At 43.8% G+C, this 24165-nt stretch overlaps 1 protein-coding gene across 2 annotated transcripts in view; it reads right to left on the bottom strand.

Moving 5' to 3' along the window:
* Positions 1–15316: 15316 nt before the first annotated feature.
* CLIC6 (chloride intracellular channel 6) overlaps positions 15317–24165 on the bottom strand; it is a 30769-nt gene continuing 21920 nt past the window's right edge. Inside the window, exons 2-7 of one of the 2 annotated variants that reach the window (XM_042868470.1) lie at positions 22719–22828; positions 22144–22269; positions 20981–21087; positions 20428–20609; positions 19416–19573; positions 15317–15443 (exon numbers count right to left, since the gene is read on the bottom strand). In XM_042868470.1, coding sequence (XP_042724404.1) covers positions 15416–15443; positions 19416–19573; positions 20428–20609; positions 20981–21087; positions 22144–22269; positions 22719–22774 — 657 coding nt within the window. In that variant the 5' untranslated portion in view covers positions 22775–22828 and the 3' untranslated portion in view covers positions 15317–15415. Of the gene's footprint in view, positions 15444–15511; positions 19574–20427; positions 20610–20980; positions 21088–22143; positions 22270–22718; positions 22829–24165 lie in introns of those variants that run through there. The other variant, XM_042868469.1, reaches the window with a different exon arrangement.

Below are 24165 nucleotides of genomic sequence, written 5' to 3' on the forward strand. Positions count from 1 at the left end.
ACGGAACTGACTGTAAACTGCATTAGCTGCTCTGAGACAGATCTTGTTCACAGCATTCATAGCTTATAAGCCTATCAGCAGTGCCACTGCTACAATGCTGGAAGACCTTGTAATGACACTGTGGTTTCCAGACATCACTGAAGTATGACTCAGTCCAGAACTGTAAATGGGCCAAAAATATTATTTAATGGTGTCCCACTGTATTTTTACAACACAGGGTATTTGCAGGTCTGTAAGATGCTTTAGAAGCATGTCTCCTTAGGCAACCTCCCAGTTGCAGGAAGACAGCACCTTTCATCCCTGTTTAACTCTGGTGAGGACTCACATTTACTTTGCCACCGGGATGCCCTGTGGAGCAGAAATCCTAATGTGGACAGTGTTTCAGAGAAGGAATGTCCAAACTGAGTTCATCGTAGCTCTCGCCTGCCGGGGGAGGAAGACTCTGTACAGATAAAAGCATGTTTAACTCTGAGGAGAAGGAAAATAAAGGCTCGGAACCTGCAGGTCTTCATTGGAATGTCTAGCTACTGAATTAGGAAGCTTGTTTTCTGGTTTTAAGTTACAGGGACACCTAGAAGTCTCCCAGACTGGATTAGTCAGCACGAGTCACTGTCTGGGAATTGTTTGGGTTTGTGAGAGGAGGATAAAACAATTTAGAAAGAAAATCTAATACACAGATTTAAAACATAGCCTGCTTGCAGAGCAAAGAGGGGGTTAGGTCTGATCTGTAACACTGGTTCTGAAGGCTAGGGTGGCTGTCAGAAGATAGAGACCTGTTCCCTGCTGATGCAGAATTGTTTCCTGCAGCATGTAAAAAATGCCTCTGGCTGTTTTACTTTCAAATGCTCCAAATACGGGAACATCTGCAGCTCTTCTGTGGAAGTTTAAAGGCAATCCTACTACAGCCTTCATGCCACGCTCTGCTGCTGCTGCGCTTGACCCATCTTGCAAGCTACACCCAAGGAAGCCTGCACTTCATTCCCTAGGGAGTTCTGAGGTGCCTGCACTTCATTCCCTAGGGAGATCTGAGGTCTGGGTGCACTTCATGGTGCTTATGCCAGCCAGCTGCATATTGCCATTGCCACTGTATTCTCGAATCAGACCCGCTCAGTGCCAAGACCCAACAGTTCAAAATGCAGTTCCAGTCTCTGTGTGCAGGGACATCCCAGCTACAAGTGTACAGGTTTCCTGCCCCCGCCTCCCCCTACAAAGCTCAGCAGGCAGAAGGGAGGGGGGGGGAAGAAGGCATTATTACTGAGCAACTGTCCTCCCTTTCTTTTTCTTTTCCACTCCCTCCTCGCCATCATGCATCTGTGATCTCTCTCCAGTCTTCTGCAGGACTGGGAGCTCAATGATGTCAGTTCAGTGCAGACAACTTGGAAAGGGGTGGGGGGTGGGGGGCAAGGGAAAGGGAAAGGGTGTTGAGCACAGACAGGCAGATGCCAGCATGTCCATCCCATGGGCATTATGATTTGGCGGCTGGATGAGAGGAAGAGTCCTTCTGTTTTGTAACAGAAAGGCACATTTCCAAAATTTTCAGCACACAGCAAAAAATCTGTCCGTGTGGTCTTGAAATAATGTTCAGTTGTATCCTTTTGAAAATATTGAAACTGAAATGATCCTAGTTGCCAAAGGGCTGCAGTCTGCCAGCTTAGCTGGGAAGCCTGGTCCGTGGGAAGCAGGCAGCACTGCTGGTGATATGGTTGGGGTGAGTCAGTGTGCTGCACCACAGTTTATCAGAAGTATTTCAAACAAGCTCCAGGTATGAGTGGTCAACAGCAAGCTCATCCTACACAAGCAATTTAGCTATTGCTCACTGCTGTTAGGACTGTGCCTGTGATCTCATTTGGATGGCCTTGCAAACTTGAGTCCAAGAGTGCTGAAGTGGCAGATATTTTGCCTTGTATTCCTCTCTCTCCAAATGTGATCTCTTTGAAGTTAGTAATGCTGTTTTGTAATGCTCTGTATATTTTCTGACCTCCCTGGGTCTTTAAGCATATCGCCTAGTGGAAAATACTTGTGTCCCATCTCACTGTGCTGTAGCTGTTTGACATTTTCTGCTTTCTGAAGTCTTACAGGCACATTAATTCTCCTTAAGGCATCAATATCTGCCAGTGTTCTTCCTGATCCCTAAAGAGGTGGCTTCTTCTCCTTTGCTTGCACTGCTTCCTCAAGAAAGGTTACTAAGTCCATGGCTGTGAACAGAGGTCAGAAAATGAGGAGAGAATTAAAAAGAAGAAAAATTATGAAGATCACAAAGCATGACTTGAAAGATAAAACTACAGGTATGTACCCAGTTTACAAAGCACATTTGTTCTACGTATGTGTCTCAAGCAATGGTCTTTGGGGCAATCTTTGCTGTAATGTCTCCATTGGTGCTGTCTCGCAGGAGATAGAATCACAGAGCCGTGGAACATCCACAAGGATCATTGAATCCAACTCCTGGCTCCACACAGGACCACCCAAAAATCAAACCCTGTGTCTGACAGCACTGTCCAAAGCACTCTCAGATCTTTCCAAGTTACAATAATTTCTGCCTGTTTTCCTCAACCCTCAGGCTCTTTACTTGAACTTTCAAGTGATCCCAATACTATCCAAATCCTCTTATAGATTACTCCTCAAAATAACTTTGCTGCAGGTTTTTGCCTTCTTTTCTGCATCCTCTCATTCTCACAAAGGCAGCCTACAACAGGGAAAGGAAACGCTGGAGAAACTGGGAGGGGGTGAATGCACCAAGGGAACTTGGGTCTCAGGATGATTATTCTATGCCTCTTTTGAAGTTTAAGATGCATCATTCATCCAGACCTTTCCAAACCATATACACAATTATGAAATACGGTCAAGAGGTTTCCAAGTGTCCATTCAACCAGCGTGGTTGCATTAAAGATGAAAGAAGCATCACCCTTTGCTGAGGTCCCCTCCTTGAGGGGGTGAATTCCACCACTCTTCAAGGCTCTTGGTACAACAGCGTATCGAGACAAGAGTGGGAGGAAGAGAGAGTCACTTCTGTAAGGGATATTTTTGTGCCCTGTTTGCAATAACATCTACAGACGTATTGAGGTTTGCCACCCACGGGCAGCCCAGTGGTTTCAGGAACTATGCATGGGCGAAGAATGAGTTGCATTCGGTCTGTTTTGCAGGGGGAAAGAGAGGCAAGTGGGAAGTCAAATTTATTCAAAATCTTAAAATAAGAAACACCGAGTTTCCTGTCTGCTTTCCTTGCCACCTGGATTTTGCAACCAGCAAAGAGGGGGAAAAAAATCAAGTACTATTAAAGAAAATGAGCTTTTTCATTACCTATTAACAAAGTGCCAGAATAGGAGTTATTTACACTTCCAGTGCAAGAAGCTGTAAATTGCTGAAAAAGCAAAACTTGTGAACTTTTGTTTTTTGTTCTGATAAAACAAACAAATCTAGGGTGATGATAGGGCTAAACCACTCTAGGAATGAGGTTCTCCTCTGTGATGCTAATGGAGATGGATGCTGCAAGGAGAATAACCTCATCTTACAGTGATTGTTCAGCATCCCTCAGAGTTAAGTTCCTGAAATGTCTCTTTTCTTGTTTCTACCACAGCTCATACACTGTGAAACTTTACTATCTAGAGCTCCCAGCTGCTAGTTACAACCCACCATTAGAAACTAACACAGCTCCCACAAGTTGCTTATCTCCCAGTCAGTTGTTACACTGCTATATCAAATGCAGCTATTCCTGTACTTTTCCCCCTTTTTTGGCCCTTGGAATTGCTTTCTCTCCATTTGTCCAGCTCAAATGCGCTCTTCCATCACCTCCAGCTCATATCCAGGCCCGTGTGGTGTAATTAGGTGTGTCTTTCTTTCAAATGAGTCCATGTGCCATACAGAGAACAACATTAGGGAAGAGCCCCTGCTGAGACAGTAAGACGTGTCTGTCACAAGTTCTTTTTCAAAATTTGCACTTATAGTTGCTGAGTGACAATTTAACAGTGAATGTACTTGATGGAGGATCTCTCTATGGCTCTCTCACTTGCTGATGGTTGTAACAAATCCCCTTCTTTCCTGTGCCTCGTTTGCCTCATCTGCAAATGGGCAGTGACACTGACCTTCTGTGAGAAGCACTTTGAGCTCCATTGATGAAAAAGTCCAGGGAGAGCAGCCTTGTTGTTATTGTTGTCTGCAGAGTAAAAACATGCTCATAAATCATCTTTCAGGGATGGTAAAGCAGGTTTCATTGGCTCTGGAGCTGGGTGACTGAACAGAGAAGAATTTCCTTCTTTGGCATTTTCCCCTAGTTTTAATAACTTTGAACTCTTGCTTTAGATCTTGTTTACATTAGGCTGGTTTAGTAACTGTGTGTCTCCCTCCAGCAATTGTCTCCTTCTTCCCCACCTTCCTCAGGTATTTGGTTTAGGTACCAAACATCTGACTCAGGTCTTCCTGGAGAACGGCTGAGCCAGGGCACATGGAAGAGGGATTCATTTTTCCCTGTTTGCGAGCGGAGGGACTTAACGGGGGAAGGAGGTGGAGGCTGGGACTGTCATGGACGTGAGCCCTGAGAACATAAAAATCTAGGCTGTTACCACACCCATGTGGCCTCTCGATGAAATGCTAAATGCAAACCGCACCGACGGCTTGTGCTAAAAATGTTAGGGCCGGAGAATTGTCATGGGTCCTTCTAAGCTTTACAAGTGATGAAGCAACGACGCCTGCCTTTCAGCTTAGGGAGGGGAAGCAAAGCTTCTTTGAAAGCAGCAGGTCACTCAGTTAGTTACACAAGCACATTTATCACGGCGTGGGCTGTAGAACTTGATCACTACCAGGAGTGGGATGGTTGGTTCTTGGCTTTGTTTTTGAAAAGGTCTGACACAAAGAACGGTCTGAGGCAGCCCAGCCCGGGTCATCCTGCCAGGGGAAAGCTCATGACAAGACAGTGGCTCAGTCTGTGACCGCAGTGGTTCAGGGCACCGGAGCCCTCAGGGAGCTTCCCTCTCCTTTCACTCCAGCCACCGACATCACTGCCAGCCCCCTCGGGCAACGGGAAGAGGCCGCTAGGGGCCCGCCGTGGCCCGGGGGCAGCCCTTAGGGACACACCATTTGGGGCAGCCTGGGGCTGGCTGTGCTGGGCTGGGGGGAGCAGGAGGCATCTGAAACCTGTGGCTCTGGCTCCCCAGCGTTGGGTAATGGAGGCTGTGCCAGCAGATTGCTGAGTGCCTTCCAGCCTGGCAGGAGAGGGGCTTGCTCTGTGGAGCAACAAGGGTGCTGTGAAGAGGTTCTTCGTTTGTATGGAGCTGGCTTGTAGAATTCCAATTGGAAAGGTTGTTTTATGAAGTAACAGAATCATAGAATCGTAGAATCGCTCAGGTTGGAAAAGACCTTAAAGATCATTGAGTCCAACCACGACCTAACCATCCTACCCTAACTCTAACAGCCCTCTGCTGAATCATGTCCCTGAGCACCACATCCAATGGTTTTTAAACACTTTCAGGGATGGAGACTCAACCACCTCCCTGGGGAGCCTATTCCAGTGCTTTACAACCCTTTCTGTAAAGAAGTTTTTCCTGATATCCAACCTAAACTTATCCTGGCTCAACTTGAGGCCATTTCTCCTCGTCCTGTCTCCTGTCACCAGTGAGAAGAGACCAGGCTTGGGGAAAGTGTGTGCAAGAATGAGAAAGGCCTCAACCATCCATTGAGTCTCCAAAGCCTATAGCCCTTCAGCTCAGCAAGGCAGCAATCAGGTGCTGCCAGGAAGAACAGATATAGGACACAGTGGTACTTGCAGGACAGACAGCAACGTGCTTTCCTTTCTGACAGAAGGGATATTTTAAAAAGCCATTGACCTTGTCTGCAAGACGTTTTCGCCTGCTGTGTTCATTGCTGCTGGATGAGAGTTTCGAAGCCGTGCCAAGGGTGTACGTAGCCGTGTATCTCCAGTGGAAATGAAGGGAGTACGTCCATCTGGCATTTGTTTCTTTTAAAGTTTCATCCGCCGATCCTTTCCTCGCTTCTCCGTCTGGGAGAATGTCTGTCACCCACTCTGCCACCGTGTGGGGCACTCGAGCAATACAGCTCCAAGGGAGGGCAGCGAGGACCAGGACACGTTGTCAGGCATAGCAGGGGAGGGGAATTCAAGAAGAAAAGGCTCGGAGATATAACTGAGACAAGATGGGTTATTTCAGGGCTCTCGGCAATTGCAAGTCTCAAAATACAAATAATAATAATAAAAGTTATTAACTTAGCTTTCCTATAAGAGTCTTTTCTAACTGGTTCCAAGCCTGGAAGAAAGGTGAACAATATTCAGTGCCATACATCTGGGCTTGAGGCTTGCAATTATGGCCCATTCTGAGAGAAATTCTGACCTTTCCAGACAGATGGGCTAGCTGTGTACAGATCAGACAGCCAGGATGACTATCAGCAGACAGATCCATAAAAGCTTATGGGGAATAAATTTCAAGAAGTCATGATCAAAACTGTCAGGAGCCATAAATGCATCCAGATGGGGAATAGCTCAGAAGAACTTCCCATTGCCACATCAGAGACCTGGAAGCTTGGAAAATGTTGAAAGTTGACTGTAATATGAGGTTCAAAGCTAATATGCTGGGTTGTCTGCAGTGTTGTATTATGGCTGTAATCTCAACAATGCATCAGGCGCCCTGGCTGGCTGATATGAAGTCTTCTACTCCAGAGGCAGGCTGATTCTTAGTCCTCAACAATATGCAGAATATTAGTACTCATTTCTTGCCTCCTGTTCTTTCATATCCAAACTTTTGGAGTGCCAAATGCTTAGTCATGCTTCATCTGTGAGAAGGCTTGAGCTCTGTGACAGCATGTTTCCAGTCACATCTCATGAGCTACTCCCAAGATTTATGGTTTTTTTCAGTAGAATCAAAGCTGATCCGAAGACCATAAGATGGTACTAGACAACAAACTGGATTGTTCAGAAGTATTTCCTTGACTCACTGGTATTTTGTCTTCTACACACTTGGTTGTCCATCTCCTGTGTGGCCCTGAGGGAACTAGCAGGCTCTCGGTCCTGTCTCAGCTGTGCTGCAGCTGTGCTCATCTCTAGCCATGCTGCTGGCCCTGCCTGGAAGAACCCTGGCCCTAGCTCATTCCACACCTTGCTGGGGTTGTTGGTCAACACTGCAGCAGCTCTTGGCTCTGCCCACTGCTTTCAGACACTTCAGGATGCACTCATGAGTGAAGCCAATGCCTGTGCTGTGGTCATCCTTTTCTCCCAGCTCTCCAGTCCATAAGGATCAGCTGGCTCTTCCAGCTCCTTGATAGATACCCTGAATAACAAAATCACAACTAAGATCAAAAAAATCTGTCAAGAAGCAAATTAATGAGAGGCATTTGAGTCAAAGGGTACAATCTTTTTTAGTATGGATATGTGTTTTTTTATTGGAAATAGACCACAATTAGCATTCATGGGCTCTGCTGAGAGATGTGGGAAAGGTCAAGGGCTCACCAGATACAGAATCTAAATGGTTCTTAACTTAAGCTTGCCTTTCTGGGGCAGAGTAACAGTCCAAGCAAGGGAAGTTTCTACTGCGGGTTTGCTCATTTTCAGAGTCATCAAGCATCACCTTTCACAAGGACTGACATTTAATTTAAAATAAGATTTGTGAAATAATAAGTGTATAGGACTGCAGAGTGAGAATCTTGACCTTGTAATAAAAGAAAGTTGTGATCTTAATGCAACATGGTTTTGGCTGGTTTGAATGGTAAATAATTAATACTCAAGTATCCTGGATGAAATGCTAATATTTATTTGGTGCAGTCAAAAGAGCTGTGAGGGTAGCTTGTAACATTCAGAGAAACCTAAATAGAGCAGGTACTCTGAGACCTTTCCAATCAGTTTCTTAAAGAGCTTTGCCTCTGCCATTTAATTTGAAGGCGTATGCCCAAAGCTAACACTCAGTGCTGTTTCTGATAATCATTGGGCTAAGGAAAGGCAGGACCTGCAGGACCTACACAGATGGATGCTCTGTTTTTTTGTCATGTTTAACTTTTAATACTAATCAATTCTGAATATACACCTGTGTAATTTTGCATGAAAGAGAGTGTAGGTTCATTGCTTTGATCTAGGCCTTGGAAAAGAATCTTTACAGTAAAGTATGAGTGCATTTTTTCAAGTCTATGTATTTTCACAGGAGAGAATACCAACTGCATACTGAAATTCCTTCTCTTTCTCACTTAGACATGCCTGTCTTCAAGATTTGGTAAACAAGGTATTGCAGAATTATTAATGCATTTATCTTCATTGGTCTCCTGGGAGTTTGATAGGCGTGAGCCATAATTCTAAGCGCTGTGAGTTCAGACAGCTGCATAATAGCTAGGAACAACTCTCGCTACTGGCCAGAGCCATACACAGTGCAGGCCTGGGCAGCTCCTTCACTGGTAAGTTCCAGAAGTGCTGAGGTTTCTACACGGAAATACTGCTGACCCGAGCCATTCGTACAGCAGTGAAAATGGCCCCTGGCTGTGCAGTCCTATTTGCAGATGTGTTGTCAGGAATTCTTTTGTCATTTGACAACTGTCAACCTTGCTTTACGTGTGTCCAGAAAGAAAGAACAATCATCTCACCACTTCACAGGAATGCAAAAAAAGAGAGTAGTACTCCATTGACTTCTGGTAGAGAAGAGGTAGAGAAGAGATAAAGGAAAAGAACCGATGGGCAGGTCTGAGACGTGTTTATTTTGTATGTGATATTTTATTATGTTTGGGAGGTATTTCTGGTAAAAGGAGGAGCATAATTAACTGGAAGAATGTTTGTAGCTGTAACCAAGGATAGTCTGGGCCAAGGAGCTACACTTTGGTGTCCCTGGGGTGAGCTGGTCAGCCTCACCTGGGCAATTGCTTCCAGAATTGGAATGCAAAAGTTATAGCCTAAAAAAAAAAAAAAAAAAAAAAAAAAAAGGAACCCAAAGAACAGCAAACCAAAACCAAAATGGGAGAGAGGCAAATTGGAAAAGGCTTTGATTAAAAGTTTTTCTTTAAAGGGTAATATAGAGCAGAAATCATTTATGTCTTCTCCAAAGCAAGAGATGAGGACAGGGTGAAGGATTCCCTGAATGTACAGGGATGAGGGTAATCCAGCATGTTGCACACAGTCTAGCTGATGAGCTGTAAAAACAGAAATTGCTAGCAATGCTAGCTTGGAAAATGAGGGTTGTTAAGAGGGAATAGTAATGGAGCCTACAGCCTTAATAAGACTTTACTGCTCAGCAAGGTTTGACAAACCCTAACTGGAAGTAGGATGTTACTACAGGGGATTGGGAAGAAAGTGACCATCCTCTGAGAGCTGAGCTAGCGAGCTTCAACAAAAAAGAAGACTGAAATAGTAGCAGTAATATACTGGGAGTTAAATATAATCCCTTATACTGTTTATCTACCTTTTCTGCCATTAATAAAACATTTTGCATTATGTCAACTGAGTCACGGTTGCAAGTGAAGAAAATTTGCTTGCTGAGCACCAGAAAGGTTAGGTTTTATTTTCCCAAGCTTCTGAATGGGCATCTGAGTTTAGAAGTGACCCCTGGCATTTGAACTCAGCCCTTGTTGCCAGTCAAGTTCTAACTGAAAGGTTATACGAATAAATGAATTTTATTCAGCCTTTCCCTGCCCAGTACCTCAAACGGCAGCTTCAGCTCCTAATTTACATCCAGGCATTGTGGGATCTTGTCAAAACAATTTACTAGTTTCTTTCTTGTGGTTTCCTTAGCCGAAAGCGTAGCCAAAACCTGTGTATGCTCAACTCTGACCACTCGCCCAAGCTTTAGTTTCAGGAAACTGCCAACAAACAAGAGTCAGTATCATGCTGAAACATTGGCTTAAGTGAGACAGCCGCAAGTGACTGATGAAAGGCTGACAAAATAGCCACTGAAACAATTTGGAGAGAGATGAGTCCAGATGTGATATACTATTTACTTAGACTCAGTCTTGTAAATGAATTCCGGATGAGGAGATTTGGGGCAGAGTGATTTCTTCAGGATTAAGCTAAGAACTAAGGAGTGTTTTTCCTCAAGAAGGACTGGGTCATGTGCATCTTTCCAGGTTGGCTTAGTATTCTTCTCTTCTCACAAAGTCCAACTTTTTACCTAACAATGTACTTTCAACACATTTTATGTGTTTGGAAAAGAAGAACAGGTCTGTAGTGATGACACCAAAGAAGAGAGCTGTGCTTCATCCCCTGCATTACTTTCCACTCTTTCTTTTTACCTGGAGAATCTCACTTGGATTCCCAGCATAACCTAAGTGAACAGCCAAGAGAAGAAAGCTGCCACTTATGAAGCAGAGAATCCCCATTAGACAGTGGGCATATGGAGTTAGGTACATACATAGAATCATAGAATCAAAAGGGTTGGAAGGGACTGCTGGGGATCATCTAGTCTAACCCCCTGCTAAAGCAGTTTTCCTAGAATAGGTCACACATCAAAGCTTCCAGGTGAAGCTTTTTTTATTCTTCTTTTGAATATTTCCAGAGAAGGATACTCCACCACCTCTCTGAGCAGCCTGTTCCAGTGCTCTGTCACCCTCAGAGCAAAGAAGGATTTTCTTGTGTTTGTATGGAACTTCCTTTGTTCCAGTTTGTTCTTGTTGGCCCTTGTCAATGGGCACTGCTGAAAACTGCTTAGCCCTGTCCACTTGAAACCCACTCTAGCTTTATAAGCATTGATAAGATCCCCCCTTCTCAGTCCACTGTTTTCCAGACTGAACAGTCCCAGATCTCTCAGCCTTTCTTCACAAGTGAGATGCTCCAGGCCCCTCATCATCTTTGTGGCCCTCCTCTGGACTCTCTTCAGTAGTTCCCTATCTTTCTTGAACTGGGGAGCCCAGAACAGGATACAGTACTCCAGATGTGGCCTCACTGGACAGAGCGGAGGGGGAGAATCACCTCCCTTGACTTACTGGTCATGCTCTTTTTAATGCACCGCATACACTAACATACCCTATACACTGTATTGCAGTGGGCAGTGCAGCTCTGTGCCAGGAATGAAATACAGGCTTTTGCCCAGTCAAATAACAATGCTCACTCCAAGCTGCTTCTCTCTCCTTAGTGTGGTTCTGGGACTATTTTTCCTCGTATTGCATTGTCTGGATGCTGACGAAATATAGCCCAGGGTGCACTTTTAAGATCAGATACTATTCTGCTACTGCAAATGCCCCTTGTAGCCTTTCTTCTGGCTTCAGACACCTCTGACACACAGGAGGAAGGCTCTTGGCTCTCCATCCCCGCAAGCAGAGGCAAGCTTTTGAACCAGTGGTGTATCACTCTTGTTCCACCTTTGGCTACCAGTGATTCTGTGACTTAGCCCTACTTCTGACAACAAGGCTGTCATCCGGAACCATCCTTCTGGTTCATCCAGATCCGTGATCTCATTCCATTCTCACATTTTGATTTAGTCCCCAGGAACATATGACTGAGTCTGCAGGCTTTGCTATGTATCTAGCTCCTCACTGTTTGCTGTGCTGACAGCTGGCGTCACTGATGTGTTGGAAATCTTGGCTTCCGAAGTAGTGCTCCCAATTCTTTTCCGCACCTCGACAATGAGAACTGAGGAGCTCATCTCCATGCTGCTGTTAGCAGTGGCTGTTCTCATTCCCAAAGTTTGCATACATGCTTGAGATTCTCCTGTTCAAGCAGTGGTAACACCCAGTTAATGTTTTTGCCAAGGCAGACAAAAGGCTTCTGACACTGGGGACTCTATTACTTGAGTGGCATAAAGCAAACCATGGAGAACAAAAGAAGACACATCACCAAATATCGAAATGCAGATTGCTAAAGTGGAATGGGATGTGGAATTTGTTCTCTGGGTAGTGAGGAAAGATAAGTATTTATAAGGCAGGAGATGAGATGGGTTGTTCAGCCAGAGAAAAAAAGCCAAGCTTTGTTGAAGGGCATTCATTATACAGGCTAAGGCACCCAGAAGATCCTGTTTGACCACAGTGGCAACCGATGTGTTGCCTAATATTCTTATCACTGTGGTTACTTCAAATAGTTTTTTAGCAGCTGCTGCTCCAGCTGTTGGAAGCTTTGAAAAAACAAAGCTTCCAACAGGTAAGGTCTGCTTCAGTGCAGCATCCCCATGCTGTCTGGCTGTACGTCTCATTAGACACCAGCCTCCTGTCGTGGGTGTAACTGTCAGTGGGTTGGCTGGAAGGATGAGTTCACAGATGTAACTAAAGACAATACAGAGGTGTTTGCATTGTGCTAGGGATAACAAGAAACACAGTAAGATATTCTTAGGTGCAGTTAACTCTCACAGCCCTAACAAAGAAGCTGGCTTGCCAATAAAGCTGCTTTCATTTTAATAAACCCTTTTCGTTGATTAATAATATGTATTTTAATCATTTAATTATTTTCAATATTTTAATAATACAATTATCTAATTACCTTTACTCTAAAATATCACTTAATAATTCATTTCTATTTTGAGTCTCAAAGCCGTGTGCTTTACAGCAGACCTTGCCATCAAACTGAATTCAACTAGAGGTCTGTAGTTTCACTAAATGCAAGGCTACCTTTTGGGGTAAACATATGTAAGAAGGGCATCTGGGTGTGAACCCAGCCAGACTGTAGATATGTAGGTACTGTTTTACACGTGCCATTTAAGATCATAACACTTCTTTCTTTTTTTCTCACAAACCAAGTTCAAAGGCAGATATCATTGGATGCCGTTGTAGATGATGAACAAGAAAGGATCCTGACATTATTATCAGTGTTTGACAAGGCACGAAAAAGTGCTGGTCCGGCAGCAGACCCTAAAATCAGTGGAATCAAAGGTAAATGTCAGAAAGTGTTTTCTCAAAAAGAGATTTGCATATCTGCTGCTGGTTTTGCAAAGATTTTATATATCTGATTCTGTGTCTGCCTTCCCCTACATAAGAATCCTGTAATAAAAAGGGTCAGGGACCTTTTTGAATGGGGTAAGGGTCTTTTGTATTTATTTGATTGTTGTTTTAAGTGTATTTTTCTAAGGAAAGGATATGACTGAGTAAAGAGACTGTATGTTTGTCTGTGTGTCTGTCTGTGTGTTGTAGAAGGAGTTTGGGGAAAGAGGAGGTGGAACAAGGAACATGAAGGAAGCTTCAGTCCTACATGTATTCTCTAGCAAAATATTTTGATTCTAAGGAATCAATTTCCTTATAAAAGGAAATGTTTACACTGATATGTTTCAAAGACTCCCCACCAGAAAGTCTTACAAGCATGCAAGCATTCACTCTGTTGCAGATGCTTCTCTACGATGAAATTCAAAATGGAAGAGCAAACTATAAAAAACTTACTGCAAGCTGTATGTCATTGTAGATGGGTTTTGTGTTATTTTAATGACACCTCTTTTGTTAGTTCCGTATGTTTTACTTCTAATACAACTTGCCCTATCATTCAATGCTAGTGACACAGCATGACTCAAATACTGAAGAGAGAATAATATCTGCAGGGCAGAGGTCACATTTTAACATGACTAGAAGCAAAAATCCACCCAGGGAGGTGGAGGGTTTTAAACAAGAGACAAAGCCGCAAGCCACAGTATTTCCATTGACATCTATTTGGATCAGTCATCTTTTGCTTTTTTATCTTAGAGAATTAGAGATTATATTTAGAGATTCAATAATTTCTCTTACTGACACTTGTAAGTCATGTTCTAGTTTCAGAAGGTGAATGCTTTGTAGCTTGATTCACTTATGCCATGGTGTCATGCTACAAATTACTGTTTCCTCAATCCATTCTGGTTTGTCGGATCTACCCTCTGCCTGGTTCAGATGTTAAGCATGGGTTCCACTTCAACCATAAGCTTTGTGTGAATCCAATCAATATCTGTTCATAGTCCTCTCATAAAAATTTTCAACAAAGTAACAAGGAACACTTTTCAACTTAAGGAGAAGATTGGGCAAGGGGGAATGGTTTTAAACTGAGACAGAGGAGGTTTAGGTTAGATATTAGGAGGAAGTTTTTCACACAGAGGGTGGTGAGGCACTGGAACAGGTTGCCCAAGGAGGCTGTGGATGCCCCATCCCTGGAGGCATTCAAGGCCAGGCTGGATGTGGCTCTGGGCAGCCTGGTCTGCTGGTTGGTGACCCTGCACACAGCAGGGGGGTTGAAACTGGATGATCATTGTGGTCCTTTTCAACCCAGGCCATTCTGTGATTCTATGATTATCAAATTGAATCAGATCTGACTTTACATTAATGAAGAACTGCACATCTCCCCATGTACTTATAACAAAGTCACTCTCAGGAAAGTTCTCCCCTGCCTGGTTGTGAAGTGTGAGAGACCTAATTTCATTAGTTTGCCTCACGTGTCCTTGGACAAGAAACATTGTCTTTGTGCCCCTTTCAGTTCTGTGGGTATGAGATGAGCGTAACAGCCTTCCATTTGTGACAAGGGTTCATGATCCCTTTTTATGCACACTGAGAACGCTTCAGCCCTGCCTGAACCCACGCTTGGGCAGAATCTCCTGAATCTCCATAAAGTAGGGTTCAAGCACAGCAGGAGATGTTTACCTCACTTACTAAGCACACTGTAGGGCCAGTGAACTTGTGGTTCCTCTGTGTTTCTGTAGGAGCCAAGGCAACTAATGGGCATCATGAGTCTGCAGGAATATGGGCAACAGCTGTAGCTGCTCTCAACTCTGCAGCAGACACAGTGGAAACCTGATTAGGAATTGCCACCCAACCAGCTGTGTTTCAGCAGACTGACAGTTTTATCAGTTCTCTGATGCAGTTATCTGAGTGTGCTTTTGCTACTGCATTTCTTAAGGCATGTACTTGATCTGGAATGAGATAGTTGAAGGAGGGAGGGAGGGAGGAGGTGGGGAGAGATCTATGGTTTAGTTCAAATTACATCCACAGTGATCTGAGGTTTTTCAGAGGAGATTTTGCTAACGCCAGCAGAGAAGTCACCTTTAGGAGGATGCCTATGGATGTAGTGGTAGTACTTTCCATCCACACAAGATACTGCAGTCAGTATTCTTACTGCATGGACACATCCTTGTCATCTTGCGGGCCATTAGCTCAGGCATCTTTAGGCAGAGAGGCTTGTAACACTCTTACCTGCTACAGCATGGTTACATATGAGGCATGCAGAGCTTGTACGCTGTGTCTGAGCAGTGGGATGCATAGCATCCTTCATACAACATGTGCAAGGTCAAACTCCTTGCAATCTTTCCTGTGAGCATAGCATAAGAGGCAAAAAAGTAGCAGAGTTTTCATCATCAGGAAAAGCTTTTCTTCACTTAGTGAAGAGAACTGAGTGATTTGGTACAGGTCCTAATGTTTTGAAAAGAAAAGACAACGACAAATTAGATGAAAGCAACTGTATTTTTCAGCAGAAGATACACTTTTGGTTTATAGGTTGTGTTACTTTTTAGTCTTGAGTTGAAATACCAAGGTTTCGTATTCTGTTCTCTTTGCTTTTCTTCCCTTCTCCAGCACTTCAATCTCTTATTTTTCCCCTTTCATCGCTGAAAATAAATAAATAAATAAATAAATGGGAATGATAAAGAGAAGAAACCCAAGAGAAACAATTGCCTTCAGCTTTCAAAAGAAATGTTTATTTTGATTTCAGTTCATTGGTTTAATCTAGAAGTTGGACAAATTTCAGATTTTGAAACAAAACTCTGATTTCCATCAGTTCATTTCCAGACGAGATTTTTCTGTTTGCATTTTGCTAGTTAATAAAAACTTAATCAGCAAGAGTCAGATTTAGGTCTTCAGGAGTCCAAAATCTTCGCTTCTTTGCAGTTCAGAGATGAAGGAAAACAGAGTGCTGATCTGAGCCATCACTTAGGTAATCCACAAGTTTGCTTTACCCCATAGCTCAGAAGCAGGACATAAGTCTGGCCTTCTGTCTCATAAGAAAACTAAGAGTAGCTCAGGAATATGATGCCATTTAGTACTGCTGACTAGAGAGTGTAGTAGAGAGCCATGAGGCAAATCTCTGCTCTTCCATCTCTGCCAGCTATCCAGAATAGCTCACCAGGAAATTCAGTTTTTAGGGCAGCATATCCCATGTGTGATCAGTAAAGTCACGGTGAGTGTTCTTTGAGTAGCTTTGAAGGGTCCACAGGGAGCATCTGTGAGGCCAAGAGTGACTGAGCAACAGCAGCGCTCGTGGTGGCCACTATAGAGGAAAGTTTACTTATGAAGTCAAGGCTCAGCCTAGTCAAGGCTCTACCATGTTTTTGATAGCTTTTGTTGATTTGACCTTTTGGGGGTCATGCCTCACCTCACCACTTGATTACTGGTTCTTGACAGCTTAGAAATAACCAGCGGGTGTGGCTTTTAAGCTAAACTTCAACCAGCTGTAAGGAGCTCATGGGATTTAGATATTTGCTTATACTCAAACAAATAGCATGTTGATACCGACGATGGATACCAACTTGCTTTCATGAGGTTTCATTTTTCAGTGCTTTGAAGCTATTTCAAAAATGAAATGCATTGGGGGAAATATGTTACAGTTAATTACCATGTATTTGATTTTATTCCAGCATGCTTTTGGAATTACTGCATTGAGCACAAGTAGTATTTAACCTTCAAGTTGATGGGTCATTCTGAAGACTATCTGAGATACTGAAGCTGACAAAAAAAGTCTTCAAACCTGAAGAACTTTCTACACAGGTGACAGAAGAAAAAATAATTCACATTCTGAGCAGATATTCTTTGAATATAGTAGATGTTTAAAGGGGAAATACAGACATTGGTATTTAAAACGATAACAATAAAAACAAATTTTATACAAGCAATGTTACAGAGCACTTCTTGTGCTCGTAAGCATTTGGAAATCAGTAGCTCTGTCTGCACAGGCATGCCTTAAAATAACTGAACATAATCTCTGCTTTTACATGAGGTCAAGCACTGCAAATCTGTATCTAGGTATTACACCTTGTCAAGGCTGCTCCGTCAGGTGGTGATATAATTAACAACACAACTTGCTTTCTCTCTCCCTTTATATCATATTATTTGTTCTCCAGTATATTTATAAGTATTTCCATGGTCTTTTAAAAATAGAGCAACTCAAAGGTGGACAACAGCTTTTCCTTAAACATGTTCAGGGGGTGGAATTAGACATTCAAAACGTAATAGGTATGGCTCCACACACTGCAGGACTATGCAAGCACTTTAGCTCTTCCTATCCTAGGCAAATGAAGTAACTGCAGTTTGCTGACACACTGGGTCATTTCTACAACTTCTCTATGCACGTCTCTTCCCTGTGTTGCTTGAAATATGCAAATATCAACCAAAATTTGCTGATTTAGATAGCAACGTTTGTGGAGACAGCATCCCATTGTGGAGAGCTGGAGCCACAAACTTCTGCATGGGTATGAGCAGTAAGGGAACCGTCAAAACCTCCTCTTTCCCAGACCACACTGTTAAAACATGGCCAGTCCTCAGCAGAGGGAATGTGCTTTGTGCTAGGTGGCCCCAAGGTCAGGGATTACGCACTGACCCTTTGTATTTTTATTCAGCAGTAAGGAGCACAGTCTGTGTGCACTGCTTCCCAGATCCAACTGCAGGTTTGAGACACCATTCCTCCAAAACAAACCAAAGTTGGGTTAAATCTTGCCTGCTGGAATCCAGGCCACTGCTGCAAAGCATCTTTGCCAGGAAATTACTATGGAAATAAAGACAGAACACTGCTCAAATTACTTATGGATTTGTATATTTTCTATTTAAATTTGTAAGGCATGTGAAAAGAGTATACAGATTTTTATTTTATATATTATTATATATTCAGGTACGGATTTGAAAATACAAAGTAACAGTTAGTAAGGAATGAAGAGTGACTGCTCAGCTACCAACCCCAGTGCGTAACCTCACAACAGAGGCTGTAAGGGAAAGGTGTTGTGCCTGTTTTCTCTGCAGAGAAGCTAGAGAAACTAAAATTGCGTGTTTAATATTGCTTACAAATAATCATGCTAGGACATTTGCAAAAGAACTGTGTAGTGTGTAAGAGGAAGCCACAGACACCATACACCCAACACCTACTATTACCCTAAGTAATGCATTGTTAGAAAGCAAGCCTATGTTTAACTCAGGCAAAGATGAATGGCTATTCTGTATCAGTCTTTGTATGGATGTAGGTGCTACAAAAGCTATTTTTAGCTGTTTCCACGTCTATTTTGTACATACAGGCAAAACGCATCAGAAGGAAACTTCCAGATGACCCTATGACTAAACCACTGCACCCTCTGCTCCTAGGTGCTTGCTGAGGACCTGCTCAGCAAAAAGCAGACATGGATGTGACTTTTCAGAGTTGACACCTCTCCAACAGCATGCTCCATGAAGCCCAGAGAATATCTGTTAGTAGTACCGTGAACACAGGGTCATGCCAGCCTGGAGAGGTTCATCTCATCCATCCCCCAGGCGGGAGCTATGCCTCTGTTGTCCTCAGTGGGACAATGCCTGGACATCTGGAAAGCTCTCAGCAAAGAAGTCCTTGTGACTGCTTGGGAAAATGCAAACCCTGCAACTAAATCCAGAAAGGGAAGCATAAAAGGACTACTGCTTTCTTAAACCCTCCTCTTTGCTTTCCAAAACCAAATGGGAGTCACAAAAGGATGACAGAGGGATCCTGCACCAGTAGCAGGGGGCAGATGTTCACCCATTTATTGAGTCTGCAGCAACAACCAAGCCTCTGCCTCCTCCCTTGTCAGATATTTGTTAACAAATAATCCATGGGCCAGTGACAGTCTGCATTCCTCTCTTTGTCTGAAGGAAGCTGGATGGGTTATGCAGCCCTGACAGAGGAGAAGGCGGGATCTTTCTAATTACTTTCTTTCATACCAAAGACAGTTCATGCAACGTGAAGACAAGTTGTTCTTCACTGACCTGCCCTGCAGGTCTCTAGCACAGAGGAGAGGGCTTCTGGGAAGCCAGGTGTGGTCCCACCTCCAGTCTGGCTTCTCTCCTGGATTAACCAGGGTACTGCGTGCGTGCCAACTGTTGGCATGGGGCCACCGAGGCCTGGGGAGAAGCAAGCAGAAACCTTCCCGGGAACTGCGAAATTTGGCAACAGCTGTGAAACACAGATCAGAGGCAGCAGTAATGACAGGTTACATGTGTGTTAGGAACAGGGCTATTTCTTCGCTAAATTCAGTCATTTAGCGTGTCACTAGTCTGTAATATTGCTATAATTGCATGACCTATGCTGGTTCTCTAACTTCAGCAAAAGCCTGAGTACTGACTGATGCTTTTAACTTGGAGTGCATAACACACATTCCTGTGTGTGTACATCTGTACAGACACAGATGCACATACATCATTTAAGAACAAGCAAACAGTGCTACACAGTTATTACAAAAGAAGGATTGGCCAATAACAGAAGTTAAAATTGCACTGCAGAATGCGTGCTGGCTTTTTTTTTTTTGTTTCCATATTGGCTGGTGCCCATAAAATCTCAGAAGTATAAAAGAAGGGAAACATCTTCCATTTACTTCATTCTCTTTGCAACATCCAAATATGCATACTCGATTTCTTGATCAGCAGGACAAGTGTTTGTAAATTCATCTCTTGCATATGCATTATTCAAGTATCTTGAAATCCCCGTCATTTCGGCTGGGAAATCAAAATTTCTGTATTTCTTTGCAACAACCTTTTTATAAAGAAAATAAAAGAAAAATTGTATTACACATACAGAATCATAGAATCATAACATGGCTTGGGTTGGAAGGGACCCCAAGGATCATCAAGCTCCACCCCCCCCCCTGCTGCAGGGAGGGCAATTAACCTCCATATCTAATACTAGACAAGGTTGCCAACGGCCCCATCCAACCTGGTCTTGAACACCTCCAGGGATGGGGCATCCACAACCTCTCTGGGCAGCCTGTTCCAGTACTTCACCACTCTCTCTGTGAAGAATTTCCCCCTGACATCCAACCTAAATCTTCCCTCCTTAAAGCCATTTCCCCTTGTCCTGCCATTATCTATCCTTGTAAAGAGTTGACTCCCCTTCTGTTTGTAGTCTCCCTTTAGGTAGTGAAAGGCTGCACTGAGGTCACCCTGCAGCCTTCTCTTCTCCAGGCTAAACAAGCTCAGGGATATGGATTAAAGGTGAGAGAGATGGTCAAATTTCAGCAATTGCTGCTTTCTTCATTTAGCAAGAGCAAGATCATTTAATCTTATCGGTCTGTGGCACTTTGCATGTGAAATGCAAATAGAAATATTTCTCTACAGCACTGAATATAGTACCCATTTAATATTTGTGAGAGGTGTAGAGAAAGTAGTCAAATAGTAGTCCAAATATGAAACCAGATATTCCAGCTCCAGCTGTCAATGTGAAGATCTGCCTAGCTGTGCTGCACTGAAATGGCCTTGTGCGTTAGCACTCCTTGTCCATACACAGCTACTGTGTGGCTTCAAAAAAGACAGACTTCCTCTGCCTTTTAGAAAAGAGGCTGAGCTTCTAGGCTGCCCTTCTCTTCAGGAGGCTGAAAAGCAAATGCAAACCTTAATTATGTGGAGCTTTGGTAGGAGGTTGCAATCTGCTAAGGTGAGCTCATCTCCATCCAGGAATTTCCGGCAGGACACAGTGATCTCCTCAGTGCTATAAGCATCAATTTCATCAGGCAAGGGGCTATTTAAATAGTTGTCCAGCTTCCTCAGGGCTTTAAGCAAAGATTTTTCCAGATCTAGGTTAAGACAATAAAAAGATCATTCAAGCCTGTACCAAGGTCTCTCTAACACCAAGCAGAAAGGCGCCTACTGCATCCTGTCTCCTGGCACCAGCCCAGCTCGCAGATACCCAGCCATGCTAACTCCTGCAATTCCTTTATCCAAAGCTTAAAATGTAATGCTGGGATAAAAGCTCTAAGTAGCTAAAGGGGGTTCTGAGAAAAACCAAACTGGGTCTGTGTTACCAGAAACTGCAGGGCTCAGCAAGGGTTGGCTGGGGTGTTCACAGGGGATGGAGCTGGTGTGCAACAGTGGAGATGGAGCTGTAGGACACAGGAGTTGCATGACTAACTTATATCAGGACAGGTAGAAGGATCGTAGCACCTACTTTCATTAGCATCTTTTCTTGGGTTCTTTATGAATGCAGAGAATTTTGCAAACACATCATTTCCTGCAGAGTTAGACTCAGGGTGCTTCGGTGCAAGTTTGGGATACCTGAGGAGTTGAAAGAATCAAAAAATTATGGATTAGCCTTTACTTTCACCTTCACTAATTACTTCATATATATATCACTGAAACTGAAGTGTTACAATATATGGCTACTCAGGGCTTTCAAAGAGAACCATCCTAAGCTAAAAACCAGTTTCTAAGCGTGAATTTCACCTGTTACCCAAACCACCTGGCTCACCTCCTGCTCCTGGGGCAGATGGGAAATGACTGTGCTGCAACCACTGCCTGAGCAACCCAGTGCCTCTTCCAGGCTGTCTTATGTTGGAAGTGAGGCTGAGTAGAGCCGTGAGGAGGAGCAAAGGGAAAGTCCCCACTAGCACCAACTGCTGCTCCTCCAGCCTCCTCGCCTGTCCTGCACATGCACGAGCAAGCTCAGAGTGGCCAGGCCAGTCACTGCTGCTGCCACAGGCAGAGAGGAGGAAAAAGTAGCTGCTCACATAGCAGCTCGCATAGCTCAAGTCAAGTTTGGCTGCTTGAACAGGCAGCTGCTGTCCTGGGAAGGAAAAGGTGCCTGCATGGGGGAATGACACCACTGGCAGAGGATGTGGGGAGAGGTGAGGACTGCTCCTGGGATGAGGACAGGTCTGAAACCCAGCCTGCAGCACACACAGAGATTATCCTACCTAGACACGCAAAATAAGCTGCAATGGTCTGTGCCCCAGCACTCCTGCAGTGTGGCAGGCTTCCACTGTTGCTTCTTTCTACTACCTGTTCCCTGAATTATTTGTACAATGTGAGGAGGGAAACCTCAAATAAACACAAGCAAGAGGTCAGGTTTCTGCAGTGGTATGCAGGTTTCTGCATATACTTGTTGCAGGAGGGTGGATTTCATGTCTTGAAAATGATTGTAGTGGTGCAACTATGAACTTGAGGTGAAGGCAAAGGCAGTGGGAAGAACACAGCCAGCAGTCAGGGCTACCCTAGGATACATGCCACACACTGTCAGGCCTCCCCAGTTTGCAATCAGGTTGGAGGCACTGCTCCCAGACACTTTCTCACAACTTGGGTTATAAGCAGGAAGAAAGGACAGCAATGCTGTACCGGGGCGGTGCTAGCTTTTCTTCCAAGAACTCCTCAATCTTATTGACATCAGTTTTGACTTCACCATCAAACGTCATGAAGGGTGGGTTCGTCCCCGGGGCCAGGTTCTGCAGGTCAGCAGGTTTTCTAGAGGGAGAAAAGAGGCTGGGTTAATCACAGTGGGGACCACTCTTTCATCTCCGACAACTTACTGCAATGATCTGCTTCAACTGCACCGTAGCAGGCTACATCTCTTGCAAAAGCACAGTGCACCCAGCTTCCTCATGCTGGTGGTGTCAGAATTATCTAGCTCCTCTCTGAATGCACCCTGAAACGCTACAATTTCAGGCTTGTGTTACAGAGACCTACTGGAAAACAGATTAAAATCTCAAATGTTTCAAAGAAGTTGGTCCACCTCATACCAGTGAACCTGAAAGAGGCACCAGGCGCACAGCCTGTTAGCACAGTGCCAACTTGCAGTGTAAGTAATGTGCACTAACCTGCGTGCATGCATTTCAAATCAAAAAGACTCATTCTTTTAAATCACCATCATGGTAAAGTTGTTCTAAAAATGAGAACTCCTATTATGATCTCACCTTTTCAAGTCCACAGTTGTGACATTAAATATGACACCCTTTAGCCATAGGATCATAAAGAGACGTTGCGAGAACGGGCAATTTCCAATACTTTCCCCATCACTGCCAGCCTACAATTACAAAAAAAAAAAAATAATAATAATAAATTTGCATACATCTGAGATAGCAAATTTTGATAGCAGATGTAATAGATATGCAGAGTCCAGACCAGCTGTAAGTACACAGAGTGTGTTACTCATCCCTAACACATATTTTCATGCAGAATTTCTTTATATCCTTCTCTGAACATGCACATGGATATGATGAAGAATTCTGTCATCTCAGAGATGTATTTTTTCATTAAAATGCATAATGAATATTACCGTAAGTTAGAAAACAAAATTGAAATCACAGCAGTCCTTCCAGAGGAAATAGTCTCCGCCTCATTTGTCTTTATGAGCATAAATCTACCTGAGTCACCGCAAGATTAAAACAAGCCTAAATCAGTTTATGATCATAGGAAACAAGAAGAGAAAGATTTACCGGCATAAATCGAGATGTAATGTCTAAGGCACTTAAGGGAATAAACAGAATAAATCAAAAAATTAAAGGGTTTTCAACTAAACAATCGTGGGGGCCCCAGAGGAGGAAGGAAGCTGCCAAGCGGCTGAGCACACCGGTCTCCATGCTTTGCTGAACCGGAGCCTAACGAAGCACAGATATCGCATACCTCTGGCTAATGGCTGGGGGAAAGGCACAGGATCGGGGACAGCATGTGGGTTTCCATCTTAATGGAACTTGGCCCTGGCCAAGGCATGTAACTGTGCCTCTCATGGTGGTCTTGTTCTGAGCAAACAGAAGGCACAGCTCAGCATGGCGGTGCAGCTCTGTTGGATTTTGCGCCCCGCTGCAAGAGCTCAGAGGCCTAGTTTTCAAGCCTGCCACACCATTCTCCTGAAGAGCAGTTTAAGAACTTTGCTTATGTGTAAGGGTACAGAAATAAAAACCCAAGCGTGTCATTTACTTACTTAACAGTTCATGAATGTTTGTGGACTACATAAGACAAAACAACATACAGTAATGAAACTAGTTCTGCTTGTTCCATCGCCCTCCTCAGTGCTATCAGATGAATCTCAAATAAACTCTCCACCAATGTTCATGGCTGCTGGGTTGCCTGAAGCTCCTTCACCTGTACTAATAGCTCCATGGATGGAAACAAGCACCTGGCCTCAAGCAGGCACAATGCCACAATGCACAGGCCATGGTTCCCTATGCCAGTGGGGAGGATCCTCCTCCAAACACTGCTGCTTTCTGCTAAGGTATCATGCCAACAATAGGCTTTCTTGGTGAGAAAAAACATGATAGCCTACTGCCTCATTTAGCGTTTCAGCATTTTAGAGATGCTAAGAATAGCTGAGCTGCTGTGTTAAATAGGAGCTGTTTTCTAAGTGGTAAAAATGAAAGCTGT

Source organism: Lagopus leucura, unplaced genomic scaffold, assembly GCF_019238085.1.
Source record: "Lagopus leucura isolate 7727_CA_CO unplaced genomic scaffold, USGS_WTPT01 Super-Scaffold_100001, whole genome shotgun sequence".
NCBI classification, from domain to species: Eukaryota; Metazoa; Chordata; class Aves; order Galliformes; family Phasianidae; genus Lagopus; species Lagopus leucura.